Source organism: Stomoxys calcitrans, chromosome 1, assembly GCF_963082655.1.
Source record: "Stomoxys calcitrans chromosome 1, idStoCalc2.1, whole genome shotgun sequence".
NCBI classification, from domain to species: domain Eukaryota; kingdom Metazoa; phylum Arthropoda; class Insecta; order Diptera; family Muscidae; genus Stomoxys; species Stomoxys calcitrans.
Window position 1 is genome coordinate 266,576,740 of NC_081552.1, and position 18,349 is coordinate 266,595,088.

At 40.4% G+C, this 18,349-nt stretch overlaps 2 protein-coding genes across 2 annotated transcripts in view; both read left to right on the forward strand.

Annotated features, from left to right (window-relative positions):
- LOC131997788 (uncharacterized) overlaps positions 1 to 17,376 on the forward strand; it is a 22,759-nt gene extending 5,383 nt beyond the window's left edge. Inside the window, exon 2 of the mRNA XM_059369395.1 lies at positions 17,312 to 17,376. Within this exon, the coding sequence (XP_059225378.1) occupies positions 17,312 to 17,376 (65 nt within the window). The remainder of the gene's footprint in view (positions 1 to 17,311) is intronic.
- Positions 1 to 18,349, forward strand: part of LOC106092001 (fez family zinc finger protein erm) — a 336,022-nt gene that overhangs the window by 285,106 nt on the left and 32,567 nt on the right. The window lies entirely within an intron of this gene.

The following is an 18,349-nucleotide window of genomic DNA, read 5'->3' on the forward strand; positions in this document are numbered from 1 at the left end:
CTAAAAAACTGACCATCCCAAATTTCAGCGACATCGGACAACAAATCCGTCTTTTATGACCCCAAAGCCTAAAACCGAGAGATCGGTCTATATGACAGTTATATACAAATCTGGACCGATCTAAGCCAAATTGCTATAGGATGTCAAAGGGCCTAACACAACTTACTGTCTCAAATTTCAGCAAAATCGGATAAAAAATGTTGCTTTTATGGGCCTAAGACCCTAAGTCGGAGGATCGGTTTATAAGGCAGTTATATCCAAATCTGAACCGATCTGAGCCAAATTGACGAAGGATATTGAAGGGCCTAACACAACTAATTGTCCCAAATTGTAGCAAAATCGGATAATAATTGTGGCTTTTATGGTTCAAAGACCCTAAATCGGGGGATCGGTCTATATGGGGGCTATAGCAAGATATAGTCCGTTATAGCCCATCTTCGAACTTAACCTGCTTATGGAAAAAAAAGAATCTGTGCAAAGTTTGACCTCAATATTTTTAATAATATTGACAGGCGGACAGACGGACGGACAGACAGGCGGACAGACGGACGGACATGTCTAGATCGTCTTAGATTTTTACGCTGATCAATAATATTTATACTTTATAAGGTCGGAAATGGATATTTCGATGTGTTGCAAACGGAATGACAACCCACCACCCAACCACCCATCCTTCGGTGGTGGGTATAAAAATTATACAGCCTTTGTTTTCTTCGAGACCAACCTTCATAATATGCGAAAATTTCGAGAAAATCGGTTCTGCCGTTTTTTGAATCTATACGGAACAAACAAACCGAGTCCCTTATATCCGTGATTGTGATTTTGTGGGGGTGGGGTGACCCCCTGTACTTCGACATGAATTTGTATGCCAAATTCGTTATATACTCCCGCATACTTTTAATTTGATATCCATATTGCCCTTATCGGTCCATTTGTTTCTTCAGGTGCAATGGGAGGCGGTCGTTCACCAAGGACTACATTCACCCGGTAGCCTTTTACCACATCTTCTATCGTGTCTGCATGAATGTTGTCTGGACCTGCCGCTCATTTCATTTCATTCATTTATTTCATTTATTTAACACCAAGCACAACAAGATTATATCTTATATTTTACTGTGCTGGTTCACAACAGTGCAGTTTCATCAAATAATTCCATTATAAACTATAGCTTATTAAAAAAATAAATAAATAAATTAATTATAACTTATACTACTAGACTACATACAATTTCTACTTATAATAATCATGTAGCTCCTTTTTGAATTCAATAGCATTGCTTATGAGTTGTATATATGATGGGAGGGTGTTCCAGAGACGAATACTGTTTACAATAAATTGCCTTTCAGTGATTTGAGATTCAAATCTAGGTTGAATCAGTTTGCGCCCTCGATTTGATCTAGCAAATTGTAGGTGTTTGTAAAGATATTCAGGTTCTTTGTTATAAATAACCTTATGTAGTAATTGCAAGCATTTAACATTTAGTAAATTTTCAACTGAAAGATCAAAAATCTGATAAGCAAATTGTGACATGTGGTCATACCGTGGTCTGTTGTATACATATCGTGCAATATCATTGTAGGCAACTTTGATTTTCCTATTGTCATCAGCACTGCAACTTGCAAATAATTCACAATTATATAGAAGAGTTGGGATTAAGTAAGATTTAGCAAGAAGCATACGAATTTCGAAAGGAGTTGACAGACGAGCTGCCCACATATTCCGCAGCATACCACGAACTTTTCCCACAGTTGCATTTATATGATTCGTCCAAGTTAAGGTAGAGTTGAATGTTAAACCCAAGTTTGTTGCTGCTTGAACACGGTTTACAATCGTGTTCTCAATCTTTACTTCAACTTGGTCAGGGATTGTTACACTTCTTTTGTGTATGATGATCAGCTTAGATTTGGTAGGATTTAAACGTAAGGCATTATTAACAGCCCAACAATATATTAAATTCAAATCATTATTTACATTAGAAATACATGTTTGAAAGTCATTCAGTTTCGTGCAGGTATACAGTTGAACGTCATCAGCATACATTTGTATCTTACATGTTAAAGGTACATCGGGCAGATCATTAATGTACATGGTGAATAACAATGGGCCCAAGATTGAGCCTTCGGGCACACCATTTGGAACATGAAGCGTATTTGACCAGATATCATTACTCGATCTAGTGGTCGCTCTTGTAGCGCTGAACCTCACGCTCTAGATCATGTAGATCTACCTTAAGGCTTTTGGGCGGTGGATATCTATGCACAAGATGATGATTTGGATGGTCTCTTGCTTAGACAGCATGTAGTTATGTCTTCGCATTGGTAGGATCTTTGTATCTTGATGGGAGTGATCCACATGAGAACTGAGGAGACAGCCCGTCAAAGTTCGGAGAACGGCATTCTGACAGATCGGAATATTATTCCACTGCGTGTCACAAAGTTGACGAGACCACATTGACGCTTACCACAAACCGGCCAATTGCTTTGTAATTGGTCAAGAAGGTTTCTTTGTCTGCACCCCAAGTGCTGCCAGCAAGTGACTTGAGGACCTTGTTTCTGCTTTTGACTTTATGGCAAATTGCTGTGGCATGTGGGGAGAATGTGTAAGAGCTGTCAAATGTGACGCCAAGTATTTTGGGACACTTGATGGTCGGAATCACTTATCCATCGACCATGACAGTCAGCTCAGTATTCACCTCACGCGTATTTGTAGTGAACAATGTGGCTGAAGATTTGGTTGCGGATATCTTCAGATTTCTTGCAGCGAAATATGAGGCAAGTTCTTTGAGATAGACGTTCAACCTATCGCTGATGTCATCAATGGGTGCGGGGCCTGATGCCATGATCGTACAATCGTCCGCGTATGATTCAATGTCTGTGTCGTCTGGAGGGTGTAGAATGGGGAATAGGTAGAAGTTGAACAGTGCCGGAGATATCACGCCACCATGGGAACTCCCTGTTTTACTCTACGGTGCTTCTACTTCTTATCCCTAAATTCCACAAATGACTGGAGACCACACAGATAATTGGCGACCCAACGTTTAAAGCCTGACTGGAGGGACGTGTTGGCGATGTCCTCAATTACTCAATTACCGCCCCCTTTCATCATCAATAAATTAAAAAGCCTATTCCTACTTCCTGACCATATTCGTAATATACTCCCGAATACTTTTTATGTGAGTCCCATATTGAAATTCGTATTCTGCTCTTGAATACCTTTCATTTGAATCCCATATTGTCCTGATCGGTACACTTTTATTTTGGTGTGGTACTTTTGGGGTAAGGGGGAGGATCCGCCCCCCTCCCTATATCAAAAAATTATAAAGCCAATTCCTACTTCCTGACCATATTCGTAATCTACTCCCGAATACCTTTCATTTGAGTCCCATATTGCTATGATCGTCAAATAAACCTATTTTAAGGGGTTTTGGGGCTGGGGCAACCCCCCAAGAACTTGGGGGGTTGCCTGCTCTTGAATACCTTTCATTTGAAACCCATATTGTCCTGATCGGTACACTTTTATTTCTGGGTAGTACTTTTGGGTTAAGGGGGAGGGTCCGCCCCCCTCTCCATATCAAAAAATTATATAACTTGTGTTTCCTTCCAGACCAACCTACACAATCTGTGAAAATTTCAAAGTAATCGGTTCAGCCCTTTTTGGGTCTATACGAAACAAACAAACAAACACAAATTGAATTTTATATCTAAAGAAAGATATGAAAGTTTGGACCGATCTGGGCAAAATTGAAGAAGTACGTCGGAGGGCCTAACACAACTCACTGTGCCAAATTTTAGCAAAATCGGATAATAAATGTGGCTTTTATGGGCCTAAGACCCTAAATGGGCGGATCGGTCTATATGGGGGCCATATCAAGATATAGTTTAAGTTCGGACCTGTTTATGGACAAAAAAAGATTCAGTGCAAAGTTTCAGCTCAATATCTCTATTTTTACACCCACCTCCATAGGATAGGGGGTATATTCATTTTGTCATTAATCAATTTCCGACCCTACAAGGTATATTTATTTCGGATCGTCGTAAAGTTCTAAGACGATTTAACGATGTCCGTGTGTCTGTCCGACTATCCGTCTATCCGACTATCCGTCTATCCGACTATCCGTCTATCCGACTATCCGTCTGTCCGTCCATCTGTTGTAATCACTCTACAGCCTTCACAAATTGCAATATTGAGCTGAAATTTGGTACAGATACATCTCTTTGATGCGCGCTGGTTAAGTTCTGGAATGGGCCAAATCGGACCATATTTGGATATAGCTGCTATGTAGACCGATTTTTCGATAAAGGGTCTAATGCCCATAAATGTTTTATTTTTTATCCGATTTCACTGAAATTTGAAACGGTGAGTAGCTTAAGACTTCCCGACATTTGACCCAAAAATCGTTCAGATCGGACATTATTTAGATATAGCTGCCATATAGACCGATCTGCCGATAAAGGGTCTGAAGCCCATAAAAGCTTCATTTATTACCCGATTTCGCTGAAATTTTAAACTGTGAGTTATTTTAAGCCTCCTGACATCTGACCTTAATATGGTTTAGATCGGACTATATTTATATATAGCTGTCATATAAACCGATCTCCCGATAAAGGATCTGAAGCCCATACAAGCTTTGTTTATTATCCAATTTCGCTGAAATTTGAAACAGAGGGCTATTTTAAGCCTCCCGACATCTGACCTAAGTATGGTTCAGATCGGACTTTATTAAGATGTAGCTGCCATATAGACCGATCTGCCAATAAAGGGTCTGAAGCATAAAAGCTTTATTTATTACCCGATTTCGCTGAAATTTGAAACCATGAGTAGTTTAAGGCCACCCAACATAGGACCTAAATATGGTAAAGATCAGACTATATATAGATAAAGCTGCCATATAGACCGATTTCGCGATAAAGGGTCTGAAGGCCATTAAAGCTTCAATTTTTACCCGATTTCGCTTAAACTAATGACATACCTCATTTAAGTACATAACAATATTTTTAAATTCATGAAGTGGTGGGTTTGGATATGAAACATTCCGCTTCAAATTATATTGCCTATTGATCATTGGTTAAAATTTACTACACAGTCAAATTCTACCAGAAAGGAGTTTTGTGCCCAAAAAACATTTAACTTGCCACTTTGCCCATCAATCATGCATCAAATTAACAAGGCCGGCAAACAAATCGAATACGTGTTGTCTTCAGCGAGTGTATTTGCAAATAAAAGCTGCAATTTTTTACTTTTCTGGCTGACTAATGAAACAACAATATTGCAACACTGCATTCATCAACCACATGCAAATTTCCAAAAAGAACGAAAACAAGTAAAAAGGCGTTAAGTTCGGCCGGGCCGAACTTTGGATACCCACCACCTCGGGTATATATATAAACCACCTTTCATCAAAATTCGGTGAAAATTTCATACCTTATGACCCATATCAGTTATATCAAAACATGTTTCGATTTGGACCAAATACTAATAAGTACAGTAGCTATATCTAAAAATTAACCGATCTGAACCATATACGACACGGATGTTGAAAAGCCTAACATAAGTTACTATGTAAAATTTCAGTGAAATTGGATTATAAATGCGCTTTTTATGGGGCAAAGACTTTAAATCGAGAGATCGGTCTACATGGCAGCTATATTCAAATCTGGATCGATCTGGGCAAAATTGAAGAAGGACGTCGAAGAGCCTAACTAAACTCACTGTCTCAAATTTCAGCGACATCGGACAATAAATGCGTCTTTATGGCCCCAAAACCTAAAACCTAGATATCGGTCTATATGGCAGCTATATCTAAATTTGGACCGATCTGTGCGATATTGCAGATGTATGTCAAGGAGCTTAACTTAACTCACTGTCCCAAATTTCGGCGAAATGGACAATAAATGAGCATTTTATGGGCCCAAAACCTTAAATCAAGAAATCGGTCTATATAGCAGCTATATCCAAATCTGAACCGATCTGGGCCAAATTGAAGAAAGATGTCGAGGGGCCTAACGCAACTCACTGTCCAAAATTTCAGCAAAATCGGGTAATAAATGTGGCTTTTATGGGCCTAACACCATAAATCGGAGGATCGGTCTATATGGCAGCTATATCCAAATCTGAACCGATCTGGGCCAAATTGACAAAGGATGTCGAAGGGCCTAACACAACTCACTATCCCGAATTTCAGCAAAATCGGGTAATAAATGTGGCTTTTATGGGTCTTAGACCATAAATCGGAGGGTCGGTCTATATGGCAGCTATATCCAAATCTGAACCGATCTGAGCCAAATTGACGAAGGATGTCGAAGGGCCTAACAAAACTCACTGTCCCAAATTTCAGCAAAATCGGGTAATAAATGTGGCTTTTATGGGCCTTAGACCATAAATCGGAGGATCGGTCTATATGGCAGCTATATCCAAATCTGAACCGATCTGGGCCAAATTGATAAAGGATGTCGAAGGGCCTAACACAACTTACTGTCCCGAATTTCAGTGGAATCGGATGAAAGATGTGGCTTTTATGGCCCTTAGACCCTAAATCGGAGGGTCGGTCTATATGGCAGCTATATCCAAATCTGGACCGATCTGAGTCAAATTGACGAAGGATGTCGAAGGGCCCAACAAAACTCACTGTCCCGAATTTCAGCAAAATCGGATAATAAATGTGGCTTTTATGGGCCTAAGACCCTAAATCGGGGGATCGGTCTATATGGGGGCTATATGAAGATATAGTCCGATATAGCCCATCTTCGAACTTAACCTGCTTATGGACAAAAAAAGAATCTGTGCAAAATTTCAGCTCAATATCTCAATTTTTAAAGACTGTAGCGTGATTTCAACAGACAGACGGACAGACGGACAGACGGACAGACGGACAGACGGACGGACATGCCTAGATCGTCTTAGATTTTTACGCTGATCAAGAATATATATACTTTATAGGGTCGGAAATGGATATTTCGATGTGTTGCAAACGGAATGACAAAATGAATATACCCCCATCCTTCGGTGGTGGGTATAAAAAAACCCCATATACCATCACTATTAACAGAGTGGACTATGTAACTTAAATTAAAGTGGAAATGTTAAAAGGGGCGGTACATTTGAAGCAGAGTGTTTGGTTAGCCGTGTGCATTTGATGACCCGGCACCCAGAGTGGGTGGATGTGTATGGCATATAAAAGTGAAAAGTTGTTGGCTCGTTCAAAAGATTTCCACTCACAAAAATGCACACTCCAAGTTCTCGTATACAAATCGGAATTGCACTCACACAACTGGTGAGTGAGGGAGGGAGAAGAAGTAACAGTCAAAACTCAACGAACGCCCCAAGTCATACTTTGGCATGTATTTACGATTGTTCGCGTTTCTACAGCAATTTGTTGATTTTCGATGCAATTTTAAACTGTTACCGTTTCTATTCTCTCTTCCTCTTTGGCTTGGGCTGCCGCTTTGCCATTATTGATGGACACAAAAACGTTAATAAAAAGTTTATTTGTTGCTTTCTATTATGTTTGTTGCTTTCCAGGGTTAGTGGCGAGGCACAGTGTGGCGAGTTAGTAAAGATATTCGGATCATATGGCGGTTTGCATGCAACGGTAGTAGACTGTCCCAATCTCTAAGGGAGATATTTTGTTTTGCAAATAGTGGAACGCATATTACTGAAAAAGCGAACATTGAAATATTGCGGCGATTGGTTAACCGTAACTCGTGTCGTTCTGTTGTGTCTTCCAACGTCCGTGCAAGGTATAGCTGCCAAAGAAATCGATCTCACTTTTTTACCCACCACCAAAGGATGGGGGTACATTCATCTTGTCATTCCGTTTGCAACAAAAATTATCTTCAAAAATCTTCAAGAATAGAGATATTGAGCTGAAACTTTGCACAGATTCTTTTTTTGTCCATAAGCAGGTTAAGTGCGAAAATGGGCCATATCTTGATATAGCCCCCATATAGACCGATCCGCCGATTTAGGGTCTTAGGCCCATAAAAGCCACATTAATTATCTGATTTTGGGACAGTAAGATGAGTTAGGTCCTTCGACTTCCTTCGTCAATTTGACCCAGATCGGGTCAGATTTGGATATAGCTGCCATATAGACCGATCCTCCGATTTAGGATTTTACGCCCATAAAAGCCACATTTATTATCCGATTTTAATGAAATTTGGGACAGTGAGTTGTGTTAGGCCCTTCGACATTCTTTTTCAATTTCGTCTAGATCGGCTCAGATTTGAATATAGCTGCCATATAGACCGTTCCTCCGATTTAGGGTCTTAGGCCCATAAAAGCCGCATTTTTTATCCGATTTTAATGAAATTTGGGACAGTGAGATGTGTTAGGCCCTTCGACTTCTTTAGTCAATTTGGTTCAGATCGGTTGAGATTTGGATATAGCTGCCATTAGACCGATCCTCCGATTTAGGGTCTTAGGCCCACAAAAGTCACATTTATTATCCGATTTTAATGAAATTTGGGACAGTGAGTTGTCTTAGTCCCTTCGATATTTTTTGGCAGTCAGTTAGTTTGGCCTTGATCGGTTCAGATTTGGATATAGCTGCCATATGACCGATTTCTCGATTTAAGGCTTTGGGCCCATAAAAGCCACATTTATTATCCGATCTTGCTTAAATTTGGGGCAGTGAGTTGTCTTATGCCCTTAGACATCCTTCGTCAATTTGGCCTTGATCGGTCCAGATTTGGATAAAGCTGCCATATAGACCGATCTCTCGATTTAAGGCTTTGGGCCCATAAAAGGCGCACTTATTATCCGATGTCGCCGAAATTTGGGACAGTGAGTTAGTTTAAGCCCCCTGACATACTTCTGCAATATGGCACAAATCGGTCCAGATTTGGATATAGCTGCCATATAGACCGATCTCTCGGTTATAGGTTTTTGGCCCATAAAAGGCGCATTTATTATCCGATTTCGCCGAAATTTGGGACAGTGAGTTCTGATAGGCTTTTCGACATTTTTCTGCAATTTGGCCCAAATCGGCCCACGTAGACAAATGTCTCGAATTAAAATCTTGGCCCCATAAAAGTGCATTTATAATCCGATTTCACTGAAGTCTGACACAGTGACTTATGTTAGACTTTTCGACATCCGTGTCGTATATGGCTCAGATCTGTTTATTTTTAGATATAGCTGCTGAACTTCTTAGTATATGGTCCAAATTGGATAATATTTCGATATAACTGCTATGGGACATTAGATATGCAAATTTCACCGAATTTTGACGAAAGTTGGTTTACATATATACCCGAGGTGGTGGGTATCGAAATTTCGGGCCGGCCGAACTTATCGCCTTTTTACTCGTTTCTGATGGTCTCGCCAGGATTCGAACCTAGGCGTTCAGCGTCATAGGCGGACATGCTAACCTCTGCGCTACGGTGGCCTCCACGAGACGATCAACACTATATACACTTAATGGGGTCTTAGACGAAAATTTCGAGATGTTACAAACGGACTAGGTCAGTATACCCCCCATTCTATAGTGGTGGGTTTACAAAATCCACTATACGATTCTAAAGCCATACAATTGCTACAACTCCTTTATTTCGCAGTACACTGTGCAACAACCACGTTTTGAGTTTGGGATGAGGGTGCGTCAATGTTGATGAGAGGTTTTTAGCTCTTGGTCGAGGGTGTTTGATTTTTCAAATGCATTTGCATACAAAGGTTTTTTATGGGTCGTCGCTTTACTGTTTTTTCCTGGTGGTGTTAGTAATTCTTCTCTGTTCATGTTCATGTTACTGCTCCAGCTTTTGGCTGGGTTATCGCTTAGCTGTGTGAGTGCGGTGGTGAGTAGCATGGGTTTGTAGCATGGGTTAAATTTTATGAATTATTCAAAGGGCAAATAACGAAATTCATTTGGACGCCTTTGTTGCACTAAAAGGTTTGATTTCGTTTCCATATTGGCTGTTGCAATTGCATTAGCAATGTTTTGTTAGTTTTTGTGCTGATTTACACAAAAAAAAAAAAACAGCATGAAAGGAATTTCATTTTTATTGCAAATAAATAATTAATTTCATACTCTACAATTTCAATCACTTACCACTAAACGATAGACAAAGTGATTGGAAATTTTCTATTTTTATCATAACATGATTTTAGAAAAACAAGTAAAAGTGCCTCAAATTAGGCAAAGTCGAATCGCGGATGCTCACCACCATGGATCGCATAGGTCATGTTATTTCCACAATTTTTTATTAGGAAGTAAAAATATCGAAGGCCACCGTGGCGCAGAGGTTAGCATGTCTACCAATGATGCCGAAAGGCGTAAACATTAGAAAATATTTCAGAGGATGTTATTCACTAACTAATGTTGGCTACATTTGTCAAGTTTCCTGCCATGTTGAAACTTCTTTATCTATTGGTGTAGCTATGCGGCATGCCGTTCGCACAAGGACTGCGGAGTCGAGCAACTTCTTTTCTACTCCGACTCCGGATCGACCCTGAGAACTAAATTTTGTAAAATTAAAAAAAAAAAAAACAAGTAAGAGCGTGCTAAGTTCGGCCGGGCCGAACCTTATATACCCTCCACCATGGATCGCATTTTTGCGAGTTCTATGCGCGGTATCTCTGTTTAGGCAAACAAAGAATATTGAATAGGAACTGTTATGCTATTGGAGCTATATCAAGTTATAGTCCGATTCGGACCATAAAAGAATGCTGAACATTGTAAAAGTCATTGTGTAATATTTCAGTTCATTCGGATAAGAATTGCGCCTTGTAGGGACTCAAGAACCAAAATCGGGAGATGGGTTTATATGGAAGCTGCATCAAGCTATCTATCTATTCAGACCATATTAGACGCATATGGTGAAGAACATGAGAATTCTGCCAAATAGGATGATTATTGCGCCTTCTAGAGGCTCAAGATGTCAAGATCCCAGATCGGTTTATATGGCAGCCATATCAGGTTATGTATCGATATGCGCCATACTCAGGACATTTATTGGAAATGATACCAAAACACCACGCGCAAAATTTCAGCCAAATCGGATGAGAATTGTGGCCTCTAGATGCTCAAGAAGTCAAGATCCCAGATCAGTTTATATGGCAGCCATATCAGGTTATGTACCGATTTGCGCCATACTAAGCACAGTTATTGGAAGTCATAACAACACACCTCATGCAAAATTACAGCCGAAGCGGATAATAATTGCGCCCTCTATAGGCTTAAGAATTCAAGACCCAAGATCGGTTCATAAGGCAGCTATACCAAAACATGGACTGATTTTAACCATACTTAGCGCAGTTGTTGGAAATGATGCCAAAACGCCACGTGCACAATTTTAGTCAAATCGTACGAGAATTGCGCCCTCTAGAGGCTCAAAAAGTCAAGACTCATGATCGGCTTATATGACAGCTATACCAGTTTATGAACCGATTTTAACCATACTTAGCGCAATTGTTGAAAGTCAAGACCCAAGATCGGTTTATATGGCAGCTATATCAAAACATTTACCGATTTGAACCATACCTAGCGTAGTTGTTTAGAGTGATACCATAACACGACGTGCAAAATTTTAGTCAAATTGGATAAGAATTGCGCCCTCTAGAGGCTCATATATTCAAGACCCAAGATCGGTTTACATGGCAGCTATATCAAAACATGGACCGATTTGGCCCATTTTAAATCCCAACCGACCTACACTAATAAGAAGTATTTGTGCAAAATTTCAAGTGGCTAGCTTTACTTCTTCGAAAGTTAGAGTGCTTTCGACAAACAGACGGACGGGCGGACGGAAATGGCTAGATCGATTTAAAATGACGTGACGATCAAGAGTATATATACATTGCTATTCGAACCTGGCCCGCTCCGCTGCGTCTTTTTTAACTCACTAATATCTTTTTAGGGTGGGGACACTTCGCCCTGAATGCGGATATCGACTTCGTGCCGTTGTAGCCTATGACGATGAACTCGTTCGAATCCTGGCGAGAACATCGGACAAAGCGGTGCTTATCCCTTCTTAATGTTAGTGACATTTGCGAGGCACAATGCCAGGCATTTTCCCCAAAGAGCTGTCGCACTGCGAGATGCCATTCTGACTTAGCTATAACAAAAAGGTGCCTTATCATTGAGTTTAAACTTGAAACGGAAAGCACTCATTGATGTTTGAGAATTTGCCGCTTCTCGGTTCCTGGTGGTAATTTTCTTCCTTAGGGTAATGTTCTCATTAGGGGAGGGATGACACCTCAGATATTTCGACTCAAATATGGATATCAAATTCGTGCTGCACTTTCGAATCCCCTTAATTTGTGCCCCATACTGGCATGGTCGGTAAATATGAACCGTTTGGAGGGTGTTTTGAGGCTAAGGCGGCCACTGGCACTTTTTACTGAAAACATATATCAAACTCGTTCTTTATTTTCAAGGGAAATGAAATTCACTTTAGGGGGTGCTTTAGAGCGTACCCCAAAAGACTTGGCTCCATAATTGGATATCAAATTCGTTTTCTACTCTCAAATTGCTTTCATTTGAATCCCATATTGTCATAATGGGTCAAATAACTCATTTGACGTATCTTTAGGAGGAAAAGCGCCACCTAGACTTGATCGCAAATTTTAATGAAAGGAATTATACTCCCTAATTCCTTTCATTTGAGTCCCATATAGCCATGGTCGGCTAATATGCCCATTTGGGGGTATTTGGGGGTGGGCGACCTCCCATTACTTGGATCTAATGTTTTATGCCATATTTGTAATCTTCTGCCTAATACTTTTCATTTGAGTCCCATATTGACATGAACTTCGAATATATCTGTTTAGACTAGTTTTGGGGTTGAAGGGGGCCCACTGGGTACTTGGACCCCAATTTTAATACCATATTCGTTTGCTGGTCTCCTATACCTTTCATTTGATGCCCTTATTATGTCCATCGGACCACTTTCGTATATGGGTGGCGTTTTTAGGGTAAGGGGGAGGGTCCGCCTCCACCCGATATCTCAAAATTATATAGCCTAAGTTTCCTTCCGGACAAACGTACACATTCTATGAAAATTTTAAAAAAATCGGTTCAGCCATGTCTCATATATAGTCATATAATGGGTCTAATGGTGTTTTGAGGGGTGGCGTGATGACCCCTTATACTTCGATCTGATTTTGTATGCCAGATTCGAAATCTACTCCCAAATACCTCTCATTTGAGCCCCATATTGAAATGAGCGTCCAATATGTCTGTTTGGGGGAGTTTTGGGGTTCGGTCGGCCCGATGGATACTTAGACTCAAATTTTGATATCATATTCGTATTCTACTCTCCCATAACTTTCATTTGATACCTATATTGACCCAATTGTTCCACTTTTGATTTTGGGTTATATTTTTGGCATAAGGGGAAGGGTCCCTCCCCCCTTCCTATACCGAGAAATTATATATCTTATGTTTCCCTCCAGACCAACCTACACAGCATGCGAAAATTTCGAGAAATTCGTTTCTGCCGTTTTTCAATCTATACGGAACAAACAAACCGAGTCCCATATATCCGTGATTGGCTAATGTGCCCATTTTGGGGCGTTTTTTTGTGGGGGTGAAGTGACCCCCTATACTTCGACATGAATTTGTATGCCAGATTCGTTACCTACTCCCGCAAACTTTTCATTTGATACCCATATTGTCCTTATCGGTCCACTTTTTATTTTGGGCGGTGTTTTTGGGGTAAGGGTGGAGGGTCCGCCTCCTTCCGTTATCAATAAATTATAAAGCCTATTCCTACTCTCTGGCCATATTCGTAGTCTACACCAGCATACTTCTCATTTGATACCCATATTGACATGATCGTCAAATAAACCTATTTTAAGGGGCTTTTGTGCTGGGGAGGCCCTACAGGTACTTGGACCCAACTTTTATTACATAATTCTTACTCTACTTTTGGATACCTTTTATTTCAATCCCATATTGTCCCGATTGGTCCACTATTATTTTTGAGTTATACTTTTAGGGTAAGGGGAAGGGTCCGCCCCCCTCCCGATATCAAAAAATTATATAGCCAATAATTCCTTCCAGACCAACCTACACAATCTGTGAAAATTTCAAGGTATTCGGTATGGCCGTTTTTGAGTCTATACGGAACAGACAAACAAACCGACAAACAAACACAAATTGAATTTTATATATAAGATGGGGTTTAAGACAGATATTTCGAGGTGTTACAAACAGAATGACGAAATTAGTATACCCCATCCTATGGTGGAGGGTATAAAAATGATTCAATCAACTAATTTTTTCACTGAAAACGATTTAATTTTATTTGAAAAATGTTTAATTGAAAAATTTTGTTCCATTTTGTTTATATACCCATCACCGAAGGATGGGGGTATATTCATTTTGTCAATCCGTTGGCAAGACATCGAAATATTCATTTCCGACCCTATGAAGTATATATATTCTTGATCAGCGTAAAAATCAAAGACGATCTGGTCATGTCCGTCCGTCTGTCTGTTGAAATCACGCTACAGCCTTTAAAAATTAAGATACTGAGTTGAACCTTTGCACAGATTCTTTTTTGGTCCATAAGCAGGTTAAGTTCGAAGATGGGCTATATCGGACTATATCTTGATATAGCCCCCATATAGACCGATCGGCCGATTTAGGGTCTAAGTCCCATAAAAGCCACATTTATAATCCGATTTCGCTGAAACTTGGGACAGTAAGTTGCGTTAGGCCCTTCGACATCCTCCGTGAATTTGGCTCAGATCGGTCCAGATTTGGATATAGCTGCCATATAGACCGATCATCCGATTTAGGGTCTAAGTCCCATAAAAGCCACATTTATTATCCGATTTCGCTGAAACTTGGGACAGTAAGTTGCGTCAGGCCCTTCGACATCCTCCGTCAATTTGGCTCAGATCGGTTCAGATTTGGATATAGCTGCCATATAGACCGATCATCCGATTTAGGGTCTAAGTCCCATAAAAGCCACATTTATTATCCGATCTTGCTGAAATTAAAGACAGTAAGTTGTTATGCCTTTCGACATCTTTCTTCAATTTGGCTCAGATCGGTTCAGATTTGGATATAGCTGCCATATAGACCGTATTCTTGATTTATGGTTTTGGGCCCATAAAATGCTTATTTATTATCCGATGTCGCCAAAATTTGGGACAGTGAGTTAAGTTAAACCCCTTGACATACTTCTGCAATATTGCACAGATCGGTTCAGATTTGGATATAGCTGCCATATTGGCCGATATCTACGTTTTAGGTTTTGGGGCCATAAAAGACGCATTTATTGCCCGATGTCGCTGAAATTTGAGACAGTGAGTTTGGTTAGGCTCTTCGAAGTCCTTCTTCAATTTTGCCCAGATCGGTCGAGATTTGAATATAGCTGCCATATAGACCGATATCGCGATTTAAGGTCTTGGCCCCATAAAAGGCGCATTTATAATCCAATTTCACTGAAATTTAACAAAGTGACTTATGTTAGGCTTTTCGACATCCGTGTCGTATATGGTTCAGATCGGTTTATTTTTAGATATAGCTAGGGTACTTTTAGTATTTGGTCCAAATCGGAACATATTTTGATATAACCGATATAGGACATAAGGTATGAAATTTCCACCGAATTTTGATGAAAGGTGGTTTACATATATTCCCGAGGTGGTGGGTATCCGCCTTTTTACTTGTTTTTGCTGAAATTTGGGACAGAGAGTTGTGTTAGGCCCTTCGGCATCCTTCTACAATTTGGCCCAGATCGGTCTAAATTTGGATATAGCTGTCATATAGACCGAACTGCCGTTTAAGGGTCCTAGCCCCATAAAAGCCGCATTTATTATCTGATTTTGCTGAAATTTGGGACAGTGAGTTGTCTTAGGCCCTTCGACGTCTTTAATGTATTTGACCCAGATCGGACCAGATTTGGATATAGCTGCCATATAGACCGATCTGCCGATGAGGGGTCTTAGGCCCATAAAAGCCACATTTATTATCTGATTTTGCTGAAATTTGGGACAGTGATTTGTGTTAAGCCCTTCGACGTCTTTCATGTATTCGGCCCAGATCGGTCCAGATTTGGATATAGCTGTCATATAGACCGATCTCCCGATTTAGGGTCTTAGGCTTATAAAAGCCACATTAATTGTCTGATTTTGCTGAAATTTGGAACAGTGAGTTGTGTTAGGCCCTTCGAAATCCTTCGTCAATTTGGTTCAGATCGGTCCAGATTCTAATATAGCTCTCATATAGACCGATCTCTCGATTTAAGGCTTTGGACCCATGAAATGGGCCTTTATTGTCCGATGTCGCCGAAATTTGAGACAGTGAGTCGTGTTAAGCCCCCCGACATACTTCTGCAATATGGCACAGATCGGTCCAGATTTGGATATAGCTGTCATATAGACTGATCTCTCGATTTAAGGTCTTGGGCCCTTAAAAGGCGCATTTATTGTCCGATTTTACCGAAATTTGGGACAGTGATGTATCTTAGGCTCGTTCAGATCGGTTTATTTGGGGCATACATATTTATATGGGGCATATGGTGCATATTTTTCACCTGATTTTTACGAAAGATGATTTACATATATACCCGAGGTAGTGGGTATCCAAAATTCGGCCCGGCCGAACTTAACGCCTTTTTAATTGTTTTTTTTTTTTTGTGTAGGATTTGGACACAGACTTTCAGCGTCATGGGTGAACACATTCTTCCACGTTGGCTTCCCTTCGATATATAATCTTCGTAGAAAATTTCTCTGCTGTTTCTGTTGCTCTATTCTCAGGTTAGCTATTGCGATAACCATGATAACGCTCACTTTAGTGAAAATTTTTGCAAGTGCAAAATAGTGGCAGAGATTTAAAGCACTCTTAAATTATTGATTTCCCTTGCAAGTCTTTTTATTGATTTTATGTCTCGCACTAACCCATAGGCAACAAGAAACCCATGAAACACTGGTAAAATATATATGCCCATATGTGGGGATGTGTAACACAATCTATAAAGACATGAAAAATGTTGAACTCATAAAAATTATTTGCCAACCATAACACACAAATACACAGGCAGACAAAGCCATACATCGTCTCAGCTACATATGCAACATTAGACAGACCGACATTTAAAGGATTCTGCAGTTGCCGCCGCTGCCAGCATTAGTAGAGCCTTTGTGATGTTGCTGTTGCTGCCACCGCTTGAATGGATGCATTATTATGAGCACTGGCTGGGCTACAAGTATCTTTTAGGATGTTTTGTGAGCTTCTTTTGTGACTTGCCCCAGCAAACCATTTTCACAAACACACACACACACATATGCAGAGGCATGGGAAGTGCACAAGCTGACACACATGTGTGTAAGTGCATGTATGTGCATGCATGTTTATGAATAGGTCTTTCATATGCGATTGTATGTAGTGGTAGTGGTGGCAGCAGTAGCAGTACATCGTATCGTTGAGCTCAATCACGAAAAAGTAAATCGTGCCACAATGTTGTACAACAACAGCGGCAACATTGCATACAAAACGAGTACAACAAAGTCCACGATAAACGATAAAACTAAAGAAGAAGACAGCCCGACCAAAACTTACACACACACACACACACACACACACACACACACACACACACACACACACACACACACACACACACACACAGACAGACAGACAGCAAGGACTACAATAAACGCTAGGCTAGGATGGAAAGATGGATGATTGGATAGATGGATACGAGTAAATGGATGGATGTATTGGATGGCTGATTGCAGGGAATCCATACGTACTACAAACACATGTCCACAAACCTGGCTGCCACACGAGCTCATTCAAATACTAGATGGCGGCGGTACGGCGGTGGAGCAATGCATGTTTGCAACCTACCATGCAACACAGCCCTGCATAGCACTCTAAGCATACAAAACTAACTCTGTATTCAGGACACACAGCGCACACAAGTCGGCTAAAAATTATTTGGCATTTAGCCAACAAAATTTATATACACTAAAAATCCATCCATAAGATTAAAAGAATTTTCGAAGACAACCTTTCTCCTCTCCTCGGCTTGATGTTCGTCGCTCGCAGAGCAGGGCGGCAAAAAAAATTACAAAAGCAACAGCCTCGGCAACAGCAGCACATCGAGCTAAAAAAAAATACAATTCATACAAATAAGGACCGCTCCCTGTCGCTCTGCTCACTCTTCTCAGACTCCTCCAAAAAGGCCACAACAGCAAAAGGACGAACTTGTTGTTTGCCAGCTTTCGTGTGCGTCATCTTTGGTTTGGCAAAGTTGCACGGCCAAAGTTTGTGTCTTCTGTTGTGTTCTGTAGCTCCCTCCAGGTCCTGCCTAGTTTGTTTAATTTTTGTTTTTTTTTCCCCCCCCTTTTTGATGAGAAATAATTTTCAAATAATTTCAAGGGTTGCATTAGAAAA